General features: G+C 43.0%; 1 protein-coding gene across 5 annotated transcripts; it reads right to left on the reverse strand.

Moving 5' to 3' along the window:
- Window positions 1-707: 707 nt before the first annotated feature.
- Window positions 708-23,260, reverse strand: CIPC (CLOCK interacting pacemaker). 5 transcript variants are annotated; one of them, XM_053601800.1, is made up of 4 exons: window positions 23,160-23,260; window positions 14,468-14,655; window positions 8,037-8,203; window positions 708-4,227 (listed from the first exon to the last, which is right to left on the reverse strand). In XM_053601800.1, exons 2-4 carry the CDS (start codon window positions 14,601-14,603, stop codon window positions 3,334-3,336), a joined length of 1,197 nt encoding a protein of 398 aa, XP_053457775.1. In that variant the 5' UTR covers window positions 14,604-14,655; window positions 23,160-23,260; the 3' UTR covers window positions 708-3,333. The 5 variants fall into 5 exon arrangements, with proteins under 5 accessions (XP_053457775.1, XP_053457773.1, XP_053457778.1 ...); XM_053601798.1 differs by having other exon boundaries at window positions 22,981-23,220; XM_053601803.1 differs by lacking the exon at window positions 23,160-23,260 and adding an exon at window positions 22,723-22,957.
- Between the last annotated feature and the right edge of the window lie 656 nt (window positions 23,261-23,916).

Consider the following 23,916-nt stretch of genomic DNA (forward strand, 5'->3'; position numbering starts at 1 on the left):
CACTGTATTTTCTTCTCTCTCCTCCCAACCTACCAAGTACAAACCTCCAATACCAGGGGACATTGGCCTACTCATTTGCTTTAAGACTGCCTGCATTTCCTTTTAAGTTCCCATCAGTGAAAGTCTGAATAATGAATTTCTACACGTTCAGTACCTAATCTCAACATTTTCAAAAAAACATAGTACCTATGTTTGAATGTTTGAAATTCAAATCAATTACTCTAGATTTCTTTCTTTCTTTTTCTTGAGGCTGATCTCAGAAACTGCTGGGCTCAGCCAGGTGTAGTGGCTTACTCTTGTAATCCTAGCACTCTGGGAGGCCCTGAGGCAGGAGGATCCCTTGAGCTCAAGAGTTCGAGACCAGCCTAAACAAGAACAAAACCCTGTGTCAACTAAAAATAAACAGCCAGGTGTTATGGCAGGTGCCTATCGTCCTAGCTACTCGGGATGCTGAGGCAGGTGGATTGCTTGAGCTTAGGAGTTTGAAGTTGCTGTGAGCTAGGCTGATGCCATGGAACTCTAGCCTGAGCAACAGAGTGAAGACTGTTTCCAAAAAAAAAAAAAAAAACCCCAAAACAAAACTCCTGTGCTCAAGTGATCTTCGCGCCCACTCTCTTAGCAAGTAGCTTGGATTAGCGGCACACAATGTTGTGCCCACTACTTAGTATTGTGAAGCAGTTATAAAGCAAAAAGGCCAAATAATTTTCAAGTGACTTTTATTTTTCTCTGACATTTCACAGTCAATTTCTACAAAACTTCATACTTTCTCAAAAGAATTCACATTTGCTAAATAAATTTTTACCCTAAAGAATTCACAGCTGGAAAGCCACTTCAACATATGAACAAGAGTTACTTTTCTGCTAAAGAATCCATAGTAGAGAAGAAAAGTCAGGTAATACTATAATCAATAAAAAGCAATGAATGTAATAAATTACAAATGTCATTAAACTCCATTCCCATAACCAATGCAATCAGCAACTTTTTCTAGATGTGTTCCAATATTGCCAATAAAATCTGCTAAATTCTTTTTAAGGGTTGGTTGGTCTGAGCTAAAAATGGCTTTTCACTTTCAGAAAACAGCAGCTCAGCTACCGGGTCTTAGTCAGTTACATCATGCACCACCAAGACCATCACTACTTACAGCCTTGTCCAACTGACAGAGATCTTTCTGGTCAACTCCGACGTTCCTCCATTTGCTGATCTGGCTTCTGGCCCCAATGGATCTCTCTTTCCAAGATCTATAGCTTCATTACTTGGGTTCATCTGCTTCCAGCTCCATCAGGAAAAGAACACCCATGCTAACAGCACAGAGAGACTTTAGCACTATGTTACTAGAGAAGAGTTGGGGGTGGTGCTGCTTCTCCTTGCCACTCAGCAGTGAGAATGGATAATGGCTTTCATCATCTTTTACCAGACAAGAAGGGAAATGCAAGACTTAATCTAGGAAGGAAAAGTCCAAGAGGCTTATAGCTCCAGAGGGCTTTTCCAATGGAATAAATTTGGTTCTCAGCAAGTGTTTTCAGATTTTTGACACTCAGTAAGACTCATGACTGGTGCCCAGGCTGTTCTGAATGCACCTGTCTCTATAGCTTTGCTGCCAACATATTCTGCCAAAAAGGAAGCTTCTTAGCATGGTGCACAGAGTAGAGCTGCAATAGCACCATACAGATTCGGGGGCACAGAGGGAGGCCATGAGAAAAATATTAAAAGGAGTTGAGTCTGCTTAAAGACACATTTGCTCAGGTTTTTGAAATTCTTTCAGAAAGCAAATGGCAGGTAGTAATTTGGCGTTGATCGGGGAGTCTAGAGATCGTTATTGAGTTATTTCTAAATCAGCCATATTTAAACTGCATGTTTGTGAACAAAGTATAGGCAATCTGAAGCTGTATAATTTTTAAACTATGTGATAGTTATAGCTACCTAGTAAATATTATCATTAGCTTCTGGTCTTGGTAAAACTTCAAGAACATTTTCTTTGCAGAAAAGATGAAGCTGGTCACATGGATAACTGTAAACAACAAAGATTTTCAAGAGGATGGCATTTTTAAATGAGAGAATATTTTAAACGTTACTACTTAGAAATCTAGTTGCCTATGCTAGTTGAAAAGAATGTGTATCATCTGGGAATTCTCCATTTCATGACTAACATCACACCTTTGGCTTTGTTGCCAACATCTAACACACGAAAGAAATGCAGAGGACTCTGTTCTATAATTGCTCTCTGTCAACTACAGCATGGAACAACAGAAAACTTGGGATGGATAAAGAAAATTGATAAAAAGAATGGTTTTCTAATTTTTGTGGATGTATTATCATATCCTCAAGACAATTTTATTTAATTCAAAGTTTATCAAGCATAATAATCACTTCTTTCCTTTTACAAAAACTAAGGAAAAAAAAAAAACCAAGGTGGCAACAGAGGGTTAACTTATACTATGCCTCCAGGAACCATTAAGATATCCTTAAGATTTTTAGACATAAAACAGTTTGCACTGTATCAAAAGACAGGACAAAAAGCCTAAGTTACCAGAATCTTCCAGCTCTTGACCAGAAGATGCCGGGCAGTTCTATTTTCTTCAGTCTCTAAGTCAAAAGAGCAATGCATCAACTACAATTCCAGATCATTCTGAATCCATTCCATACATCAGAAATTTGAAGTATTTTGCCTACTAGTGTAAATGAAGATAAATCTGGCTTGTGATGAAAGTGTATGAGTCAAGAGGTACTATCCTTTCCCCTTGACTTTCAAGTTTAAGAAAACAAAGCTTTAAGTGATTAGGTGCTTGCACCCAGGCACCACCTATGCCCAAAGCATCTCAGGTTTTCCTCAACTGGCACAATGCCTTGTGGAATGCAAACACACCTCTTATTTTTCCAGGTGACTAAGACAGGCAAGGGAAGATCCATGAAGGTATCTTTAGTTGCTGACTCCTTGGCTCAACAGGCATCACCCTACGTGCTCACTGCTGTTACTACACTCTTGATCCTGGTTATGAGTGGGATGATGGGAGGTGATAGCTAGAAGAGCCCCACACAATCACCTCTCCTGCTTTGCCAGCCCCACCCCCACCCCCGATCCATCTAAGTGCTTGCAGGCTAAGGGAAAGGGACTCAAGAGCACTCCAAACCTGAGGTTCTCAGTGGAATGGAGACATATGTAATCTGTGCCCAGACCACAGGTTAACAGCCAGGTATTGGCACATGGCTTCCTAAGTAAACTGCTACATAGTTAAGTTTAGAAGGAAAAGCTCTCACATAAGTTTTGAGAAATAGGAGTAGGTAACAGCAAGAGTTAAAACAACCACACAAGTAACAGGACAATATGTTTTTGTGCTATATGTCTGGGTGATCCGAGAACGCTTCTAGGTCACTGCCACTATGACTAGACCCAGATGTTAAAGATGCCTGTAGTTTGGCCCAAGCCTGAGGGGCCCTGCTCCTGGTGGCCTCTATAAACAGCTGGGTTTGCTCCTTTAGCTGGTCTAGTTCCACCTGAGTTGCCTGGTTCTGACGGATCAACTCCTTGGTTTTCAAAGTGATCTCTAGCAAACCAGATTTGTGAAGAACTACGAGGGTATTCTGAAAGCGCCTATGTCTGCTCTGCCGCTGCTCTGAAAAGATATCTGGGCTGCGGCAGAGGTGCTCCGCAGCCCACAGAGGTGAGCTATAATTAGCTGGCAGTGGGGAGAGGGGACAGCTGCTCTCTAACCCATGTAGCGTACTGTCTGATGCACAGACGGGACTGGCGGGGGACGCGAAGGTCAGACTGGGGGCTTTAGCCACGTGACTGCTGGACACTGGCTGAAGAGTCTGTGGACTTCCACCGGCCACCAGGGAGGGCACACCCTGCAGAGCTGTGTCCTCTGCAAGTTTGGCACTGGGTGGTGCGGGAGTCGAGGGACTAGAAGGGACAGCACCAGTCTTGGTTGGCTCACTGGAAGACAAACTCGGCACAAGTCTCTCAGCGCAGATTTTCTTCTGCATTCCACTTGCTCCTCTTTCTTCTGGGCTGAGGGAGAGGCCCCTTTTGCCTGGGTGTGGAGCTATTTTGGTATAAGAATTTAGAATGGGCAAGTAGTTCCTGGAGTCCGACTTTTTCTCGCCAGCATGACATAGGCTAACAGGAGATGGCACAGGAGGGTGAAGGAATAAGAGCTGTGGCTGGGCGGAGATCACTTCAAAGGAGGGCTGCACAGTCCAGGACTGGAGCTGGGAGGAGCTGCTGCCCTGAAAACAAAGGAAAAGAGCAGCACACTATTTGTTACTGCTGGAAGGACAGAGGAGTGACGCTCTGTCAAAGGGGCAAAGCAGACGCCTGGGTATTTGAACCATTTTCAAGGACAGAGCTTCCCTTGCGTATAGAGTAGCCCTTGTCAACAATATTAGAGAAATGGCTTGAAAATCCATTTTGTGTCTATAAATTTTTTTTTTTTTTTACTTTCACTAAGGGGAAGCTAGAGGAAATATCTATTTTTATTCAAGTGCTATCATTCATAAAAAGAAATTATGGGTAGGGGAAATAATGACATAATTAAGGTTGCAACTGAGAAAATAAATACATGGATATCATAGCATGAGTTAAAACGTGCCAATCTGAAGACTACAAATGTGACTTACACCAAAGTGTATCTTCACTTAGTTACACCTAGAACCTTTTCACTGAAAACAACTTTTGATTAAAAAGTTACATATTAGGGTGGCACCTGTGGCTCAAAGGAATAGGGTGCCAGCCCCATATGCCGGAGGTGGCGGGTTCAAACCCAGCCCTGGCCAAAAACTGAAAAAAAAAAAAAAAAAAAAAAAAAGACATATTAGCCAGGCGTGGTGGCTCACGCCTGTAATCCTAGCACTCTAGGAGGCCGAGGTGGGTGGATTGCCTGAACTCAGGAATTCAAAACCAGCCTGAACAAGAGTGAAATCTAGTCTCTAAAAAATAGCCGGGTGTTGTGGCAGGCGCCTGTAATCCCAGCTACTTGGGAGGCTGAGCCAAGAAGATTGCTTGAGCCCAAGAGTTTGAGGTTGCCGTGAGCTATGATGCCATGGCACTCTACCAAGGGTGACAAAGTGAGACTCTGTCTCAAAAAAAACCCTAAAAAATAAAAAAATAAAAGTTGCATATTGTCAGGAATCTAAGGACTTTTGTTTTTAAGGCAGTGACACCCAACAATCAGAAAACCACTGAAAATAGTTAACAGCTCCCATGCACTGGTGCTGGCTGCCACTGTTTGTGAGTTATCTGATGTTTTGTGAGTTATCTCATTTAATCCCCACAACAATCCCATAAGGTAGTTACTATTTCCCTTCATAAATAGGAAACCATGGCTTAGAAAAGTGAAATAACTTGCTGTAAGTCACCAAGCTAAGTGGCACATTAGGATTCCATGTGCTGTCTGACTCCAAAGCCCATATGAACCATTCTGTCATACTGCCTTTGTTATATTATTCCTCAGTTATACATGATTTTTAATTCAAGTACTGATTCAGATGAAATCTGTTAACGAAGGACCTGGCTACTTGTCTCTAATATTTGAAAGCCAATTCAGTTACCCATCCCAAAGATCTGGGTGTAGATAAAGGTAGGCAGAGGGTGAGCCTGACAGAGGTTCTCATGTGGGGCCATCTGACATGCGTGAAGAACATTGTGGACCACCTTCCCACACATGTACACACACAGCATTCTGAACACATTTCAGCTTCTTAGATGAAGCTGGGAACTCTAGGCCAGCTATAATTCATCTCCTATGCAGAGGCTGGGATGATCTGGTGCCCTGTTGGTATTCAAATATACTCTATGATGTACAAAAGCAACCAATGCTAGGCCCAGAAGCCACATTTCCCTGTCAAAGAATATCCAAAATCTGGGGTCTTTTGAAGTAGAAATCAGCCTACTCTAGCTCAGTCAGAAGCAAAAACTTTTCACTATCCCTAAGGGCTGACCTATAAGTCAAATGGGTCCAAAAAGTACCTAATGCATTACTTTCACAAGATGATTTTTACTGGGTTATTCTTCCTAGTACTACAGTTATACTCACGGGTCTAAAAGATACTTAGCTTATTTGTTCTAATCGTTAGATTTGACAAGTTACATTATTCATGTTGAAATCCTCTGAGGGAATATGGAACAAAATTTTAGACTTGACAGGATCTCAGAATCATTTCACACAAAGCTAATGAAGAAACTAATATCCATGTTGGTTAAGTAATCATGTGGTGTGTAAAATCACATTGTGTAGTGGCAGAAATGGAATCAGACTCTCAAAAGAAAAATATCTAAAATCAAGCATTAATTATCAAGACATTACACTATATGCAGAGGTTTTTTAAAGTGTGTTATTATTTTAATTTTAGAATGTGCTGGATACTGGGATGATTTAAGAAACAAAACTACTAGACTACTTTGTTGGGTCAGCCTGTCCCCAAGCCTCCTAGCTCCTGCTCAAGTCCAGCAGCCTGAAGAATGCAGCTCTGCTGGAAAAGCCTACTCACTCCTTAACTGTGTGTGGGCTGTTCTCAGCCTTCTGGAGCTGCCAGCCTAGCCTACAACAAAGAAGAGATATAAACACAGACACACAAGAAAGTGTCAAGGAAGCTAGAAAGAAAAGAAAGAAGGAAAAAGAGCCAGGAGAAATGAAGCCCAGGAAAAGCACTGGGCAGCTCTGTTGGGGCTGGCCAATCTCATGTGGGCTCCATTTCTTGTCTTTATTCTCTCTTTTCCCTTCAATAAGGAGAGGTGTACTTCCAGCTGAGATGTGATTTACCAAGCAAAAATCTTCAAATGCTTTCAGAACTCAACAGGCTACCTTGTTGAAAATCAGTTTGTATTCCTCAGAAATAACTAGGTAATAGCTAAGACTTTAAGTTTCCTGTCAAGCTAAAGTGATGTTCTAATCTTTTACCTAAACTGGAAAGATCAATTACTAAAGCCAGATTTCAAATCTCACTATCTTTGAGTAGCCTCATCAATGTCCTATGTGAGAACTATGATATATTTTCAGAGTAAAGTATAAGGATAAAATAAAGGATAAGGTTAAATTTCTTCGACTTGAATCAATCTTTTTCTATTCCTCAGACTTCTCTCTTCTAACTGAACCAAGTTCATACGATTGAGTTCTCAGTTTCATCCCAATCTTTTCTTTCATACCTAAACAATAATCACATAATATACATAGTTATGTAATAAAGTCCAAAATGGGTATTTCTTTTTTTTTTTTTGTAGAGACAGAGTCCCACTTTATGGCCCTCGGTAAAGTGCCGTGGCCTCACACAGCTCACAGCAACCTCCAACTCCTGGGCTTAAGCAATTCTCTTGCCTCAGCCTCCCAAGTAGCTGGGACTACAGCCGCCCGCCACAACACCCGGCTATATTTTTTCTTTTTTTTTTTTTTGGTTGCAGTTTGGCCGGGGCTGGGCTTGAACCCGCCACCCTCGGTATATGGGACCGGTGTCTCACCGACTGAGCCACAGGCGCCGCCCCCCAAATGGGTATTTCTAACTCCACCATAATGCTGTGTGGATTCTGCTGATATCCCCACACCTAAAGCAACAGCACCTTTGTCACTATGTCATGGTTCTGGCTGATCATTAAGAAAATGCTCAGAATACACAACATAAGAAACATGGAAACTGCCTCTACTTCGGAAGCAAAAAATGTATTCTACATTCCTAAATTCCCAGAGCAATTCAAATAAAAAAGAGATTCTTTCGTTTCTACTCTAAACTCTGCTGTATGTTAGAATGCACCACTGAAGTGGTGCCATTTCTGCTTGGTTCCTTTATATATGACCATTTCAGGTCCCTGTGGACAAACTATGAATACTGAAACAAAACAGTCTTTCTCAAAAATGAGAATGAATAATGATTCTTATATGCCTTTTAAAAACTGTCCGTAGTTGAAAGATAACATCCGCTGCCAAAGACAGAAAGTACATGAAAAGTAGGATTCTACTGGCCTGTATCTAAAATCTCTCCCTTGGCAGAGAGAGTTTAGTTTGGAAATTTTTACTTGCAAATACATATGCAGTATTAGTCCTCCTCACCTGTTTGACCAGTACGTTCTTCATGATGACCATGGGGGACAGGCTAGGGAAGGTGTTTGCAGCTTTGGAGCTCTGCCTCAGCCGGTCTTCTCTGCTCCAGCCTAAGGCGCTCAGCATGTCCTCAGACTCCATCTGCTCTGCAGAGCTCAGACATTCTGAGCTCCCATCTGGTGGGCAGAAGAATGGTCAGTTCATTTAGTCTCAAGGCTAGGGCTCTTAAGCCAGCTCCTAGGAACCTCCTGAAATTGAATGGAATACTTAAGACTTGTTTTTGTGAATTTTTCTGAGGAGATCTTTTATTTATTTTGAGAGTCTCACTTTGTTGCCCTGGGTAGAGTGCTGTGGCGTTACAGCTCACGGCAACCTCAGACTCTTGGGCTTAAAAGTGATTCTCTTGCTTCAGCCTCCCAAGTAGCTGGGACTATGGTGCTCACCACAATGCCTGGCTACTTTTAGAGATGAGGTCTCGCTCTTGTTCAGGCTGGTCTCGAACTGAGCTCAGGCAATCCACCTGCCTCAGCATCCCAGAGGGCTAGGATCATAGGTATAAGCCACCATGCCAAGCTTCCATTAGATTTTCAACAGAATCCATAATTGTCTCTTCTACCCCTAAAATAGTAAGAATCATGGTCCCAGGACAAGCTTGACTTCTTTTCTAACTCTCTTGCAGGGGTCCTCAAATTGCGGCCCACGGGCCACTTGAAGCAGTGTGATTGTATTTGTTCCCGTTTTGTTTTTTATTTCAAAATAAGGTATGTGCAGTGTGCATAGGAATTTGTTCATAGTTTTTTTTTAAACTACAGTCCGGCCCTCCAACAGTCTGAGGGACAGTGAACTGGCCCCCCCACGTTTAAAAAGTTTGAGGACCCCTGCTGCCTCAATTAGGAGTCATGTGAAAGTAATCACCAGTCTACAGGAAAAATGAATTCAAGGCTTCAAAGTCAGTTCATTACTTTCAACAATCTGTTGCTGAGAAGGGAGAGGAGTGTGTGGCCCAAGGTAGGTTTAAGACCTTTAAGGTTCTGGGCTCCAGGAGATGTATTTATAATATAAAAACAAAACCAATCTATAAACCTCAAAACTTACATATATGCTGAAATTTTAAAAGCTTCTTCCTAAATTTTCTAATTGTGAAAATCTGGATGAGTTCATCAAAGCTGAAGTTTCAATGTTTCTTTTTGTTGCTCTCCCCTTAAGCACCTCCTTTGTTGGTGTCCTGAATGCATGCTGAGTGTGGCCTTTTGGGGACCCTGCACCATGGGTGATACAAAGATGCTCTCCAAGGCAAAGAATAAGGTTGGCTTATGTAAATTTCATATAAAAAGATATAATTAGATTCCAGCTGGGGTAAACCAAGACACTGTAGTACCCTGCTATTGAGGAGTCTGGGAGTAGTCTAAATGCTAATGAAGAATCTCAAAGTAATCTGAATGAGCAGGACTGGAAGGTAACTATAATTTAAATGCACTGTCAACGATCCCATATTCTCCAGATTAAAGAAAGTTGCATAACTAGAAGGACACTCATCCATAGAGCTGCAATTTAGAATCTCCAATGGTGATTTCAAAAAATTATGGATGTTGGGGTCTTCCCCTTGATCTAGTGAAGTGATTTACCTGGTGCCCAGGTAGGTGTATTTTCACAAAGCACAAGTGATCCAAATGTGCACTCTAGTTAAGAGTGCATTAGTCCAAAATCACAAATGATCCCAAAAGCAATGTACATAGCTAGTGCCTGGATCTTGGTTTTTTTTTTTTTTTGTAGAAACAGAGTCTCACTTTATGGCCCTAGGTAGAGTGCTGTGGCCTCACACAGCTCACAGCAACCTCCAACTCCTGGGCTTAAGCGATTCTCTTGCCTCAGCCTCCCGAGTAGCTGGGACTACAGGCGCCCGCCACACGCCTGGCTATTTTTTGGTTGCAGTTTGGCCGGGGCTGGGTTTGAACCCGCCACCCTCGGTATATGGGACCGGCGCCTTACCGACTGAGCCACAGCCGCCCTGGATCTTGGTTTCTAAACACCATTCTGCACAGAAAGGAAATCTGTGTTCCTTGAAGAAACAGATTCCATGTCTTTGGCAGGGAAGATCCAAGATGAGCCTAGCCAGTCTGTTGTCCCGGAAAGGAAGGAAATGCTGAAACACTAATAGGGATGTCTTAAAAAGACACAGGAGCTATCTAAAAGGGACTCCTACTGGCCAACTTTGGGACAATTTAAGTATCAGAAATAATAATGTTAATAGATGGATAAAATGTATTACAAAAGAATTCCATGAATCCATTAGTGATATGTGAAAAAAGGAGTGGAGGGAAAGTACTTTTTACAGAAAATGTCTGCTAATGATGTACAAAGAGTATTAGAATTTAAAGATCACCACTTTTAAATCACCAATGTAGTGACTGATTCAGGCAAGGACATCAATGGCTGCTACCTCTGGTCAAGAGTTTTCTGGGGAATAGGACAGCCACACAATCTCAAAATACTCTCCCACAAATTACTTAATAATTACAAAGAGAAAAGAGAACTTTTGCAATAAGGAAATCTGATATGCACTATCTTAACCAAGTGATCAACCAACCAGAGCATCATTATGAGTAAGACTAACTTAGGAGTCTCTTTATGCACTGCAATGGGAAGGACCCAACATCAACAATGTAGTATTTGGGTCAAAACATTTATCCTGATCCTAATAATGGGGAAACTATCAGAAATTCCCAAGTGTGAGACATTCTACAAACCAACAGGGCTATAACTCATTCAAAGATGGCAATGTCATAAACAAAGAAGGAAGAAAAGAAAGAAAAGATAGAGGAGCTGCTCTAAACTAGACTAAAAACATGAACAACTAAATACAATGCACAATCCTGAGGTGGATCCTGGATCCAAAACAAACAAACAGACAAAATTACTACAGCTATAAAGGACATTATTGGGACAATGGGAAAATGTGAATATGGACTGTAGCTAATGATAACTATCAGTGTTAAATTTCTTAGGTATGAGGACATAGAATGTCCTTGTTTTTAGGAGGTATGTACTGAAATATTTAGGGGACAAATGTCAAATTCAAAAACTTCAGCATGAAAGAAAGACATGAGAGGAGGGAGAAGGGGGGCCGAGTGGAGGGAGGGTATTTGGTGGGATCTCACCTAAGGTGCACAATGCAAGGGTACACATCAAAACAACTAAGAGTATATTATAAATGTCTTACCACAAAAAAATGAGGTGATAGTTATGTTAATTAGTTTGATTTAAGCATTCCAGATTGTGTATCAAATCGTCACATTGCACTCCATAAGTATATAGTTAAGATTTAATAAAAATTAAGTTAAAAATAAAAAAAGAAATGAGAGTTTATAAGATGTAGAAAAATGTGAAATTATTTTAAATGCCATTAAAATGTTCAAATTAAAAAAAAAACTTCAGCGTGTGTGTGTGTGTGTGTGTGTGTGTATGTGTGTGCGTGCATTGCATGCTAACGTGTGTGTTGAGAAAGCAAATAATGGTAAAATAACACCCAGGGGACTTCGAAGAAAGATATGTGAGGTATTTAGTCATTTTTATATAAATTTGAAATTTTTCAAAATATAAAGTTGGGAAAATAAATGAACTGTAAAAAAAACACTATCTTGATTTTGTAAATTTTATCCTACTCCAAGGTAACTGGAATGATAACTCAGGCAATGAGGAAATCACTGGCACCTGGCCCAAGAGGGGCTGGAAGCATTCCAGTGACATTCACTGAGGCCACTTTCTGGAACATAATGAATTTGATTATCTTATTATCAACTTACGTCTGAAAAGCACAATATTCTTAAAACAAATGGCTGACAACGTTGAAGTTGTTGGGAGAAGTATCCACAAGTCAATAGTACTGGAGATAATAGATGGTAGGACTACAACTAACATTTATTTTCTTCTTTGTATTTCCCTTAATTTCTAAGCTTCTAGGAAGGTATGAAAAACAGACAAAAAGCAAACATGATATTAAAGTGATATTTCCAAAACCTGTCTGATTACACACCAGAGACATTTGTTTAAAAAAACACACACAATTGTGGCGGGTGCCTGTAGTCCCAGCTACTCGGGAGGCTGAGGCAGGAGAATCGCCTGGGCCCAGGAGTTGGAGGTTGCTGTGAGCCATTTGAGGCCACGGCACTCTACCGAGGGCCATAAAGTGAGACTCTGTCTCTACAAAAAAAAACACACACAAAAGCCTGTAATTCTGAAGCCCTTCCCAAAACCATTGATAGAATCTTCAGGAGAGGGGACCGGGGATCAGTATTTTTATTTTTTTTGAGACAGAGTCTTACTCTGTTGTCCAAGCTAGACTGCCATGGTGTAAACCTAGCTCACAGCAATCTCAAACTCCTGGGTTCAAATGATCCTTTTGCCTTAGCCTTGTGAGTAGCTGGGACTATAGGCACCCATCAGAATGCCCAGCTGAGTTTCCTATTTTTAGTACAGATGGGGTTTCACTCTTGCTCAGGCTGGTCTCGAACTCCTAAGCTCAAGCAATCCACCCGCCTCAGTCTCCCAGAGTGCTAGGATTATGAGCATGAGCCACCAGGCCAGATATATTTTTTGTATTTCTAACAAATTCCTCAGGTGAGCTGTGGGAAGCAGACAGGCTGATCTCTGTGGGGCATCTCAATCCAGAGTAAAGCAAGAAGGTGGGGCATCCCTGGGGGCTCCTTATCAAGACCAGGGAAAGACGCCAGGAGCAGGAAGGCACCCAGATAGTCACTATCCTGCCCTATGAATTCCTGATCAGCGGTTAGATTAGGGAAGCTGGTTTGTCTGCCCTGGGAGACAAAACTTGTTTTCCCCTTCCCCTATTCTAGCTGCATCTATTGGCCCTTGTTGATAATTCACTACCCTATGTTCCTGATTACCCTGTAGTTGCCTTTTACCCAATCTTCCTGGGGGCTTGAGATTTCTTTTAATTCTATTTTGGCACTTTTGCATTTTGCATGTGCTTTGTCTTAGAGATCCAGTAATAGGTTTCTGAGGAGTCAGAGGGGTGCTGCATTGCCTCAATCTGCCACTTGGCATATGAGTCAATGTATGCCTCTGCAGGCAACCTAGACATTATACATTATGTTGGTGTAAAATCTCATTATTTCTTCAGCATCCTCTCCCCTATCCACTCCCAATCCAGGCTGGAACTCCGACAGTGAGCATTATGAGGTAAATTTGGGCAATAGTGCTAAGCAACAGAGAAGAAAACCCCAAAGGGCTACAGGTCAGCCCACCTTCCCTGGGCTGCCGAGGCCCTGGGCAGAGCAACTAATTTCTCTTAATCTAATCCCTTGGTTGGTCCTCTGTTCCTCTCTGAGCAATAGTCTATTTATAATTGGCTTCTCATGCAGCATGCCTACAGGGAGAAACTACCCCAGTCTAAGGAGGGAAGGGTTCTAGTTTTTCTAACAGCTGCATTTCTCACTATAAATTAACAAATCAACAAAAATGATTAGTCTCTGTGAGTTCAGATGATACAAATACAAATCTTTCCCCAGTTCTACTCTCAGGATGTGAACTCCACCAGAATCACTTGCCATCACCCCTCTAAATCCCCAGGCCCAAACTGTTGGCGCTAGAACCATATTCAGGCCAGTACCCTCAAACCTGGAAATAAAAAGAGCCTCAACACAAAATTCACTGCGTACGCACCTAGCCCTTTCAGTTAAGGTTTTAAGACAAATTGGTAAAGAAAACTGTTCTAAAAAAAAAAAAAAAAAAAGAAAACTGTTCTGTTTTCTTATCTCTAATAGATACTTGATTTCAGAATTGGGCCAGGTGGCTCACAGTCCAAATGCAGGGGAGCAGATTATTGAGCAGGGGGAGTGGAGGACATTTTTAAACACAACAAAATCATTTTCTTAGCAAATAAGCTATCTTAAATTATGTATGGCATTACTTTTATTTAACGTAATAAATAAAATTATAGCCTCTCAAATGTGTTATCTGGTAACAACATGCAATAGTAATTTTTTCCTACAGTGTTACAATTACTATGAAAAAGGAGCTAAAAGAACAGAATTTTGAGTACTTAACTTTTTTTTTTTTTTTTTTTTGGTCTGGGGCTGGGTTTGAAACTACCACCTCCAGTATATGGGGCCGGCGCCTTACTCCTTGAGCCACAGGCGCTGCCCCAATTTATTCTATCCAGTAATCACCTGTAACAGTTGGAAATGTAAGCTTTAAAGTTGACCATCTAAGTTGAAAAAAGATGTCAAATCATTCTAGCCCCGTGGTGCCTTTGATGGGTACTCTGCCATATGGCATCAGAGTTACCACTGTAAGACACCAAAATAGTTATTTATCCTGTATGTAAAAACGTCCCATCCTTATCATACAAATGAGTTTTAGGGATGAAATTTTTCAGGCAAACCACTCATTAAATTGCAGAAGGAACAGATATTTTAAACCTGAAAATCCAGAGTCCTTATCCGATTCAGCAGCAGCCATGCCGAGTTGACGAACCACCTTTTTCATCTCTGGGCCTTTGCCTAGTTTGGCGGAGAGTCTTCTGGGGTTTTCTCTGGATGGGTTTTTCCTCTCCATGTTTTACTGGGCTAGAGGCAGATTCATTGGTACTCTTTTCATCTAGATTGCCCTATGAAAAACAACAATTACATAAGAAGTCATTGCCTGGAGGGCTGAAACAGGTGATTCAAACAGTGAATAAAAGCAAGGGCAAAGAACACTGACCTCGCCCACTTCAGCTATACTTTCTCAGAGATCTCAGTGGACAAAAGCTTCTAGTTTACTAAACAGAATGGTTTCCACCCAAAAAAGAGATTCACAGTCCTCTGGCTGCCCTCTAAATCCATTACAAATTCAAGGCACACAAACCACATTCAGCATAAGCTTTGTGAACTGTTAACAAAGGCACATTTGATTAGGCTTTTTGGAATGGGTAACCAAATCAACTCCAAGAGAGAAAAGAGAAGATAGAAAGGAGAAACACCATGAGGCAAGCAAACCTCTTGCTTTCCCTTCCTGGCACACATTTGCAGGCTCAAGACCTATTACCCCCTCCCATAGTGTACAGTTTTTCAAATTAACCTCTAAGTTCTTTGGATAAAATATTGAATAGAGTAAAAGCAACTCCCTATATATGCATGCTATTTTTTGGCTTTAAAAAACACTTTATTATGTGCAAATAAGATCATATGTAATAAAGACATAGTATAAAAGTCCATAACTATTGCTATTCATGTTATCTCACTTGAGTCTCACAAGGTCCTCCTCAGTTGCTATTCTCTTTTACAGAGGAGGAAGTTGAGGCTTGGATAAGTTACATTCAGTTATTTAATGTTTATCAAGTGCTCACTGTGAAACAGGCATGTGTGAGGATGAGGTACAGTGTGAACAGACAGACATGGCTGGTTCCTTCCTGGAGCTTAGGATCTAGAGAGAGAGGGACAGACGTTAATCAAGCACTCACAGCCAATGACTGATAAGAGCTATGAAGGAAGGGGCTCAGAGTCTGGGGAACTGAGGAAGTGCCATGTAGCTGGGATCTGGCGGATGAATGGCTAGGAGTTAGGCAGGTGAAAGATGGTAACTGGGTGTGCGGGTGTGTCCCAGGCAGAGGGAAGGAGCCAAGGGAGGAAGGAGCTTGGCACACCCAAAGAGTTGAAAGTCCACAGCATGGTGCAGAGGGTACAGAATGCCATGTACTGATGCTACAAAGGAAAGGCAGTGCCTGGGAATCCCTGCTGGAAAGACGTGGATATGAACTTAAAAGCAACTGGAAGCCACAGGATTTTAACCAAGAGTTAAAATCTGACCTAATCAGATTTGCATTTTAAAAGCAGTTTGGATGCCACACTAAGAGTAAAGTAGAAAGAGGCATTGTGATTGTGGAGAGTGGCTCGAGATTATTCAGAAGCTATCATGGCGGTCCAAGTGAATTAGGGTGGTGGCCGTAGAGATGCAGAGAAGCGAAACATGGAGATCCATCCACTCGATGGGACCCAGCCATTGTATAGGGGAGTAGGAGATAGTGGTACCATTTTCTCAGCTGGAGAGCTCAAGACCACAGAAGGGAGTTGGGTAGGGTGGGGCAGGGTGGCGTGGCTCAGCTAGCTCAGTTTGGTCATGAAGACACAGAAGCAACTATAGGCCATCCAAGTGTATATGCTCAGTAGGCAGTCACATAGAAGACTAGAACCCAGGAGCCTAGATTTGCTCCAGTGACACACAGCTAGTCCAGAGCAGACCCGCACCTACACTAACAGTGCAAGAATGAGACAAATCGGCCCTTCAAAGGACTGGCCAAGGCTGAGAATATTTCAGATACTTTAACAAGGCCATGTTGAGTTACCAAGGAATGGCAACTGTAAGGCCAGCGTGATAAGAACACAAAGGATACTTCAGGAAAAGAGAACCAAGCCAACAAAGAAAACAAAAATAATAATGAAACTGGGCAGAAGTAAGCAAAGCCTGGTGATGTTTTATTTCACAATCCACTCATGACTCTATCCTGTTATCCTTCTGAATGCAGAGAACACAACCCCCTGCTAAACAGCAATGCATCTGGAAACCCCCAAAGTGCTAATCCTGGAGATTTATGCTAATATAAGAACATTAACATTGTAGTAAAGAACACCAATTACCCAAGAAGCAGAAGGATTCAAAATAAAACTGAAGCAAGGAAGCTTATAAGCGTCCTTGAGCAACCTTCTTGCTGATTCTTTTGCATACAATAGAAGTAGACTAAAGGGAAGACAAATGGAACTGAATGAGTGGGATATCTATATATATTTTTTGGAGACAAGAGTCTCACTCTGTCACCTTGGGTAGAGTGCCATGGTGTCCTAGCTCACAGCAGCCTTAACTCTTGGGTTCAAGAGATCCTCTTGCCTCAACAGCTTCCTGAGTAGCTGGGACTACAGACACCCACCACAACACCTAGCTATTTTTTCTATTTTTTTTAGTAGAGACAGAATCTTGCTCTTGCTCAAGCTAGCCTCTTGAGCTCAAGCAATCCACCTGCCTCAGCCTCCCAGAGTGCTAAGATTACAGGTGTGAGCCACCGTGCCTGGCCCAGAGTGAATTTTAATATAATTCCAAGTAAAAATCATCTTGCCCCATGTCTAACTCATTTAAAGGAACTGGTTTCCTCCTTCAACTCATGCCAAATCAATTGCTCTTTCTACAAGTCACACGTTTAACCCTATGTGCACAAAAGATAAACAAAAGCTCTTCACATCTTGCAAAGCACCACCTAAAAGCCATGTCTATTGGATGGCTATAAAGTTTGACAGCATGGACAAACCACATTAAAAAGTAGACTAAAATGTAAAGCTGTATCTTTAATTAAATTGGGAACTTTTTGTATGAAGCCCCAAAAATGTGCACAATGTAATTTTCTTAAAATAATAATGGTCCACAAGGGAATAGGAGCCTTCTCCAAAATGGAAGTAGATGTAGCTTGTGGATGGGTGGATGGGCATTCAGACTAATTCAAGTCTGACCAGGTTGTTGATTTAGTTTAGGAAAGTAGCTCATGTTAGTTGCAACTAATTAAGAACTTTATGAAGTTTCACATCTTACTAAACAAAATTATTTTATAGGTGTTTTAGATAAAGCACCCCAATTCAGTCTTCTACAATTTTTGTGATAAAGCAATGAAAAAAGTCTTGCTGTTGTTAAAGTGTAGCCAACTGATGTACAAATTTATTTCACCTTACCAAGACTCTGCAAGATAATATTGATCATGGACTCAAAATACTACAATGTTGATAAACTGGTTATTGGGACTCAGAAAATAATATCCCAAAGTATAGTGCTTTGGTATGCTAAGTCCTGTGCTCTGAAGGACACGGGAAGGTTCTCAGAAGCAAGGTCTCTTCTGACCTCCTGTACTTCCTTCTGCTTCCCATCCTCCCCCAATGCAGACCATACCAAGTCTGATAGTGATAAAAGTTATCACTGTGTGCTTACATTGGCAGCACTGTACAAACAACTTGGTAAGGTGGTTTCTTTTTTTTTTTTTTTTGTAGAGACAGAGTCTCACTGTACCGCCCTCGGGTAGAGTGCCGTGGCGTCACACGGCTCACAGCAACCTCTAACTCTTGGGCTTACGCGATTCTCTTGCCTCAGCCTCCCAAGGTGGTTTCATAACCTTGGTATATCAGTGTCTCACAGCTGTGCTCATGTCATGTGGCAGTATCTTGCTGAGTGCCATTCATTATTGTTTTGGAGTGTTTTTGTGTGCCATTGTAAGAATGTCAAAACTTAAATTAGAGCAACGAACAAACATTTGTAAATTTGTTGTTAAACATGGCAAGAATGGAAGGGAAATCAGGGACATGTTAGTCCAAGTTTATGGGGATAATGCCATGAAGAAAATGGCAGTGTACAAATGGATTAAACATTTTCCAAGGGGAAATAAAGTGTCACTGATGAGAATTAAGTCAGGACAGCCAATAACAAGCAGAACTGATGAAAACACTGCAAAAACTCATCAAATTGTGTATCAAAATGATCTGCTGACTGTGAGAAGCGTAGCAGACCAAATAAGCATCCATAGGGAAACAGGAAAATCTTAACCAAAAATCTTGGCCAACAACTCATAGCTTTTGTAATTCTTTTTTTAATTTAATTAATTTTTTTTTTTTTTGCAGTTTTTGGCCAAGGCTGGGTTTGAACCCACCACCTCTGGCATATGGAGACAGCACCCTACTCCTTTGAGCCACAGGCACCACCCAACTCATGGCTTTTGAATCACAACAATGTACCAGCTTATGTGACACTGTCTGTGATGGAGTTTTTAGCCAGTAAACAAATAACTGTATTGGAACACCCTCCTCACCTTATCTGGTCCCCAATAATTTTTTCTTTACCTGAAGATAAAGGAAATATTGAAAAGAAGATGTTTTTATGACATTCAGGACATCAAGGGTAATATGATGAAAGCGTTGGTGGCCAGTTCAGAAGAAGAGTTCCAAATTGCTTTGAAGGGTAGACTAGGTGCTGGCGGTGATGCATAGCATCCTAAGGGGAGTACTTTGAAGTTAACTATAGTGATTTTCAGCAATGAGGTATGTAGTGCTTTTTTCTGGAATGAGTTCATAAACTTAACTGTCAGGCTTCACAGAAACTAGAATTCCTCTTTCCCAATGAAGGTCATAGACACTTTTATCTTTCCTGCCTTTCAGTGTAAGAGCTGGCCATAAAGAAATTCTCTGAGGGTGGCGCCTGTAGCTCAAAGGAGTAAGGCGCCGGCCCCATATGCCAGAGGTGGTGGGTTCAAACCCACCCCCGGCCAAAAAAAAAACTGCAAAAAAAGAAAAAAAAAAGTTTGTTGGCTCGGTGCCTATGGCTCAAGCGGCTAATGCGCCAGTCACATACACCTGAGCTGGCGGGTTGGAATCCAGCCCAGGCCCGCCAAACAACGACGGCTAAAGCAAAAAATAGCTGGGCATTGTGGCAGGCACCTGTAGTCCTAGCTACTTGGGAGGTAGAGGCAGGAGAGTCACTTCAGCCCAGGAGTTGGAGGTTGCTGTGAGCTGTGACATCACAGCACTCTACCCAGGGTGACAGCTTGAGGCTCTGTCTCAAAAAAAAAAAAAAAAAATTCTCTGACCTGTCTTGTCTGACAGAGGATCATTAAGGCCCTTACTCCAGAATAGGTCCTGCCATATACAAAGGAAGAACTGTTACACAGAAGTCAAGAAGAATCCTGAACAGACAGGCTTTGCTGGGTTTCCCACTTCAGTTTATTACCATTAGATTAGACCATACCCTTTTCATCCAACAGTATTTCTTCATTGAACCTAAGCATAAAAACAAACAATTTCTCCTGAGTTTTGGGGTCTTAATTTCTGAAGGATCTTAAAACTTTGATTCAATAAAGCTATCAGGCAGCACCTGTGGCTAAGTGGTTAGGGCACCGGCCCCGTATACTGACAGTGGTGGGTGCAAACCCAGCCCCGGCCAAACTGCAACAAAAAAATAGCTGGGCATGGTGGCAGGTGCCTGTAGTCCCAGCTACTCAGGAGGCTGAGGCAAGAGAATTGCCTAAGTCCAGAAGTTGGAGGTTGCTGTGAGCTGTGTGACACACCACAGCATTCTACCAAGGACAATAAAGTAAGACTCTGTCTCTACCAGAAAAAAAAGCTATCATGTTGGAGCTGGGCACAGTGGCATACATCTATATCCCAACTACTCAGGAGTCTGAGACCTGAGGATTACTTGAGCCCAAGAGTTCAAGACCAGCCTGGGCAGTATACTGAGACTCCATCTCATAGAAAAATTTAAAAACGAAAAGAAAGGAAATAACCTCATGTTTTTTCCTTGCTAACCTGTTTTTTGTCAGGTTATACTGAAGTCAAGAAGAATTCTGAACAGGTAAGTGTCAGCCATGACCCTTAAAATAGGTGAAGAAAGGTTATCAGATCTTTCCATTCCTAATGTTTAAATGGAAAACAGATAGTAAAATTTTAGATTCTGGGGAGTTAGTGACAGTTGAAAATAAAGCATGCATAATCATCTTTACAATGGTAAGTTGGCTATTTTAGATGTGAAAATGATTAAAACTATGAAAGGTTCTGTCGTGGGTGAAGTTCTCTTTAAGCAGAAAGCCCTAGCCTCCGAGCTAGGGAGGCTCCTCTGAGATGGAGAAGGAAAGGTTACATCCCTCCCAGTCTCTCTCTCCTGGAAGTGGGCTGAGGGAGTCAATTAGCCACCAACAATGGAGCTACTCACACGCAGCACCCTAAGAAGCCTTTGACAGGAGAGCAGCAAACAGAGTAATGGCATTTACTGTAGGTCTCTCAAACCCAAGGCCATGCAAACGACAAAGTCTGAAAACTTCAAGAAGTTGCTTGATTTTCTTCCTCCTCGGTATTGTTTTACAATAAAGTTAAATGTTCACACACTGACTAGTTGAAATTGGGTTACTAAGCTCTTACCCACTGTATCATCTCTCAGCTTCCTGGCACAAACTGGAAGTCACTAACATTGCCTTACAAACATCTCAGACTCCATATATTTTACTCTGCATTAAAAGGACTAAATTAAGCTCCCAGACTGTCAGAAGTGACCCTAATTAAGCCTCTTATGCATGTGTATGTAACACATTGTCCAAAAGTTTCCTAGAGAAGAGAGTATACACTAAAACTGATAATGAAAATGAATCAAGAAATATATAATTTTATATAAACAGATAAATTTCTAGCAAATGCTCCAAAGCCCTTGGCTCTTACTTCTATTTTTGCACTTCTTACATTAGAGTCTAATTATTTGTTTGTCTCAACCTCACGGGTTGTTTTTCATCTTTGCAACCTCAGCTTCCAACAATGAACATGTGAGGTATTCAACAGAATGATTAATTCCAGCAAATCTCTGTCCTGCTGAGTCTCCCTCACAGCTCTAGCAGCTTGGCTGTCACAGAAATACCTGAACAGCTTGAAGGTCAAGATTGGTGTATTTCCAAACACCACGGTCACCTCAAGATCTAAACTCCAGATCTGATTCCATGCAGAAAACAGATACCTAACCTATTCTTTATGCTAAGATGAAACCTCAGGGACAAATCCACCATCCAAATTAAAAGTCAGTCTAATCACAAACAATCTCTGTGGAGATCTGCACTTACGATAGAAAGGGGATCCAAGGGTTACAAGGAAAGAATCTGAAATGCTGCCTTCAGATCTCTCCTTTTATATTCTTGGCAAGGTTCCTGAGAGCTCAAGTTCCCTTTAAAATGTGTCACGTGTATACCATGCATGCCTGGACAGAGGTGTTAGGTGCAAGCCCAAGCAGAAGCTTCAATACAATGAAGTGATAAGGCCACAGAAAGAAAACCATGAGTAATTCCTGTTAGAATTATAAACATGTTACTAGGTTCTCTCTGAAGTTATTTTCTTTTGGTTTGCATATTCAGAAACACCAGAGAGACTGTGTTACTTCAACAGTGGAAAAACCCCATCTACCTACATCTCTAATACTCATCCTCCCCTTCACATTCATTCCCATTCTCCTATTTGGCTGAAAATTCATGTCATAGAACCTAAAACCCAATTCTATCCAATTTTCTAAGTTTGGGACCAGGTATGGCTCTCTCCATCTGCACCTTTCAGAGGAGATCAGATTAGGGAACTTTCTCGGATCCCCTGCTGCAAAGAGTTCACAGTAACAGTACCCACCTACCCATTCACACCAGCCCACGTCGCATCTGTGCTAGACAGCATGTGCACCCTCTATGCATCCACCAACCTGCCAGCTCAGCAGGGCAGAACTGGGCAGACCCTAGGACTGTGCTGTGACTGGCATGCCACCAGCCTTCCAGGGCAAACACGCAGCCAGTGTCTACTGCCAGGACTTGGGCAACAACAAGGTGCCTGGCTCCGGCCTGTGCCCGGATCAGAGCTCACCCACAACCCCCCATTAACTACTAACTCCTTACAGGGCAGTGCCCACCCTCTCCCTCAAACCACTACCCTAGGCTTCAAGCCTAGCAAGCGGCCACCCAGAAGAAATAACCAGCAAAAGTGGGTAAAAGCAAGTCTCTGAAAAAAGCACACCTGTGCCCCAGGCCCTGTTAGAGTCCCCAGACCGTCATCCAGTTCTGCCCACTCACCTGCCCATGCGCTCTTTCCACGGCCGGAGCCGGGCTGGCTGTTAGCCCCAAGACTAGACAAGGGCCCACCTGCCCTAACCGACTCACCCCACTTGCTCCTGCAGAAGCCTTCCCCTCACCCGCGATTCCCTCTCCCACGCAGGCTCCGCCTCTCACGGCAACACCAACTAAATAGGGAGGGACACACCACCCCCTTTCCCCACCATTTGTCCCTCAGTCCTCCTAAAGTCCCGGTTGTCCTTCTTGCCTACTTCGCTCCCCTTCCCTCTCTTCGCTACTTCCACCTCCTTTCCCACGCTCCTTGTCCAATCGCCCTCCCCGCGGGTCCAGTCCTCCCTTTCTCACCTAAGGCCGGGGTCGCAGCTCCACGACCAAGCCCGTGGGTCAGGTGGCGCATGCGCAAGCCCAGCCCCAAGGCTCCATGACAACCCCGTGGTCGCCCGGCCTTTCGCGATCAGCCCCCTGCTTCCCGCCCCTTCCTCCTCACCCCCACCCCCCGCCTTCAGACGGCTTTCACCACCCACGTGATCAAACTCGGACGACTCAGCACCATGGAGACTGCCTGCCGTTCTCCTAGAAGGGCCCTTGGAGACGCACCGTTCCTCCGCCCCCGCCGGAAGGCGAGGCCGGGGCGGGGCGGGGCGGTCGCTAGGAGGCGCGCGCTGTCGCGGAGGGCGGACGTCTCTATGGTTGGTTCCTGAGAGCTCCGCCGCCATTTTGTACGCGGTGCCTTGAGCAATGAGCGGCTCGGGCACGGCTTCGGGGCGGGGTTTCGAGGAGGCGGGGTGGGCGGGTTTGAGGGCAATGCAGCAGGAGGCGTGATTGTCAGCGGGGGAGCGGGGGAAGTACTCTCGTGGTGTTCGCTGCCGCGGCGCAGTTATGGGTGGGGGCGGGACGGGTGACGCTGGGCCTGCAGGCGAGTCCCCGGCGTGGGAGGGCGGGCAGCCCGGGCGCTGTGTCCACGTGAGGGGAACGGTCTCCACCTCCCCGCGCGCTGCCCCGCGTTTTTGCTAAGCCTTTCGCAAGGTTTGTTTGCGTTCGCGTCCACCCTCCGGACTCTGCCTCTAGAGGCAGAGACGCAATGAGTTATTTTAGTTGGATGATTGCATGTCACTTGATGTTTGACTCACTGTGTCCCGTGCGACTTCCCGAGATTTTTCTTAGGTCAGCTCTTTGTGAAGTTTCACTGTGAAGACACGTGTAACAGCGACAGGAAAAAGGGGGTTGGCCTTCAGTCGAAGTTGTGAAGCATTGAATGAGTGAGAGTTACTTAGATTAAAG

This window comes from Nycticebus coucang, chromosome 9 (genome assembly GCF_027406575.1).
Source record: "Nycticebus coucang isolate mNycCou1 chromosome 9, mNycCou1.pri, whole genome shotgun sequence".
In the NCBI taxonomy this organism is placed as follows: Eukaryota; Metazoa; Chordata; class Mammalia; order Primates; family Lorisidae; genus Nycticebus; species Nycticebus coucang.

Coding starts and splice junctions, on each gene's coding strand:
- CIPC (XM_053601800.1), bottom strand. CDS start 14,603: ATGGAGAGGAAAAACCCATCCAGAGAAAACCCCAGAAGACTCTCCGCC. Junction 8,204..14,467: donor TAAGGACTCTGGATTTTCAG/GTTTAAAATATC, acceptor TCTGCCCACCAG/ATGGGAGCTCAGAATGTCTG. Junction 4,228..8,036: donor AGAACGTACTGGTCAAACAG/GTGAGGAGGACT, acceptor CTTTGTTTTCAG/GGCAGCAGCTCCTCCCAGCT.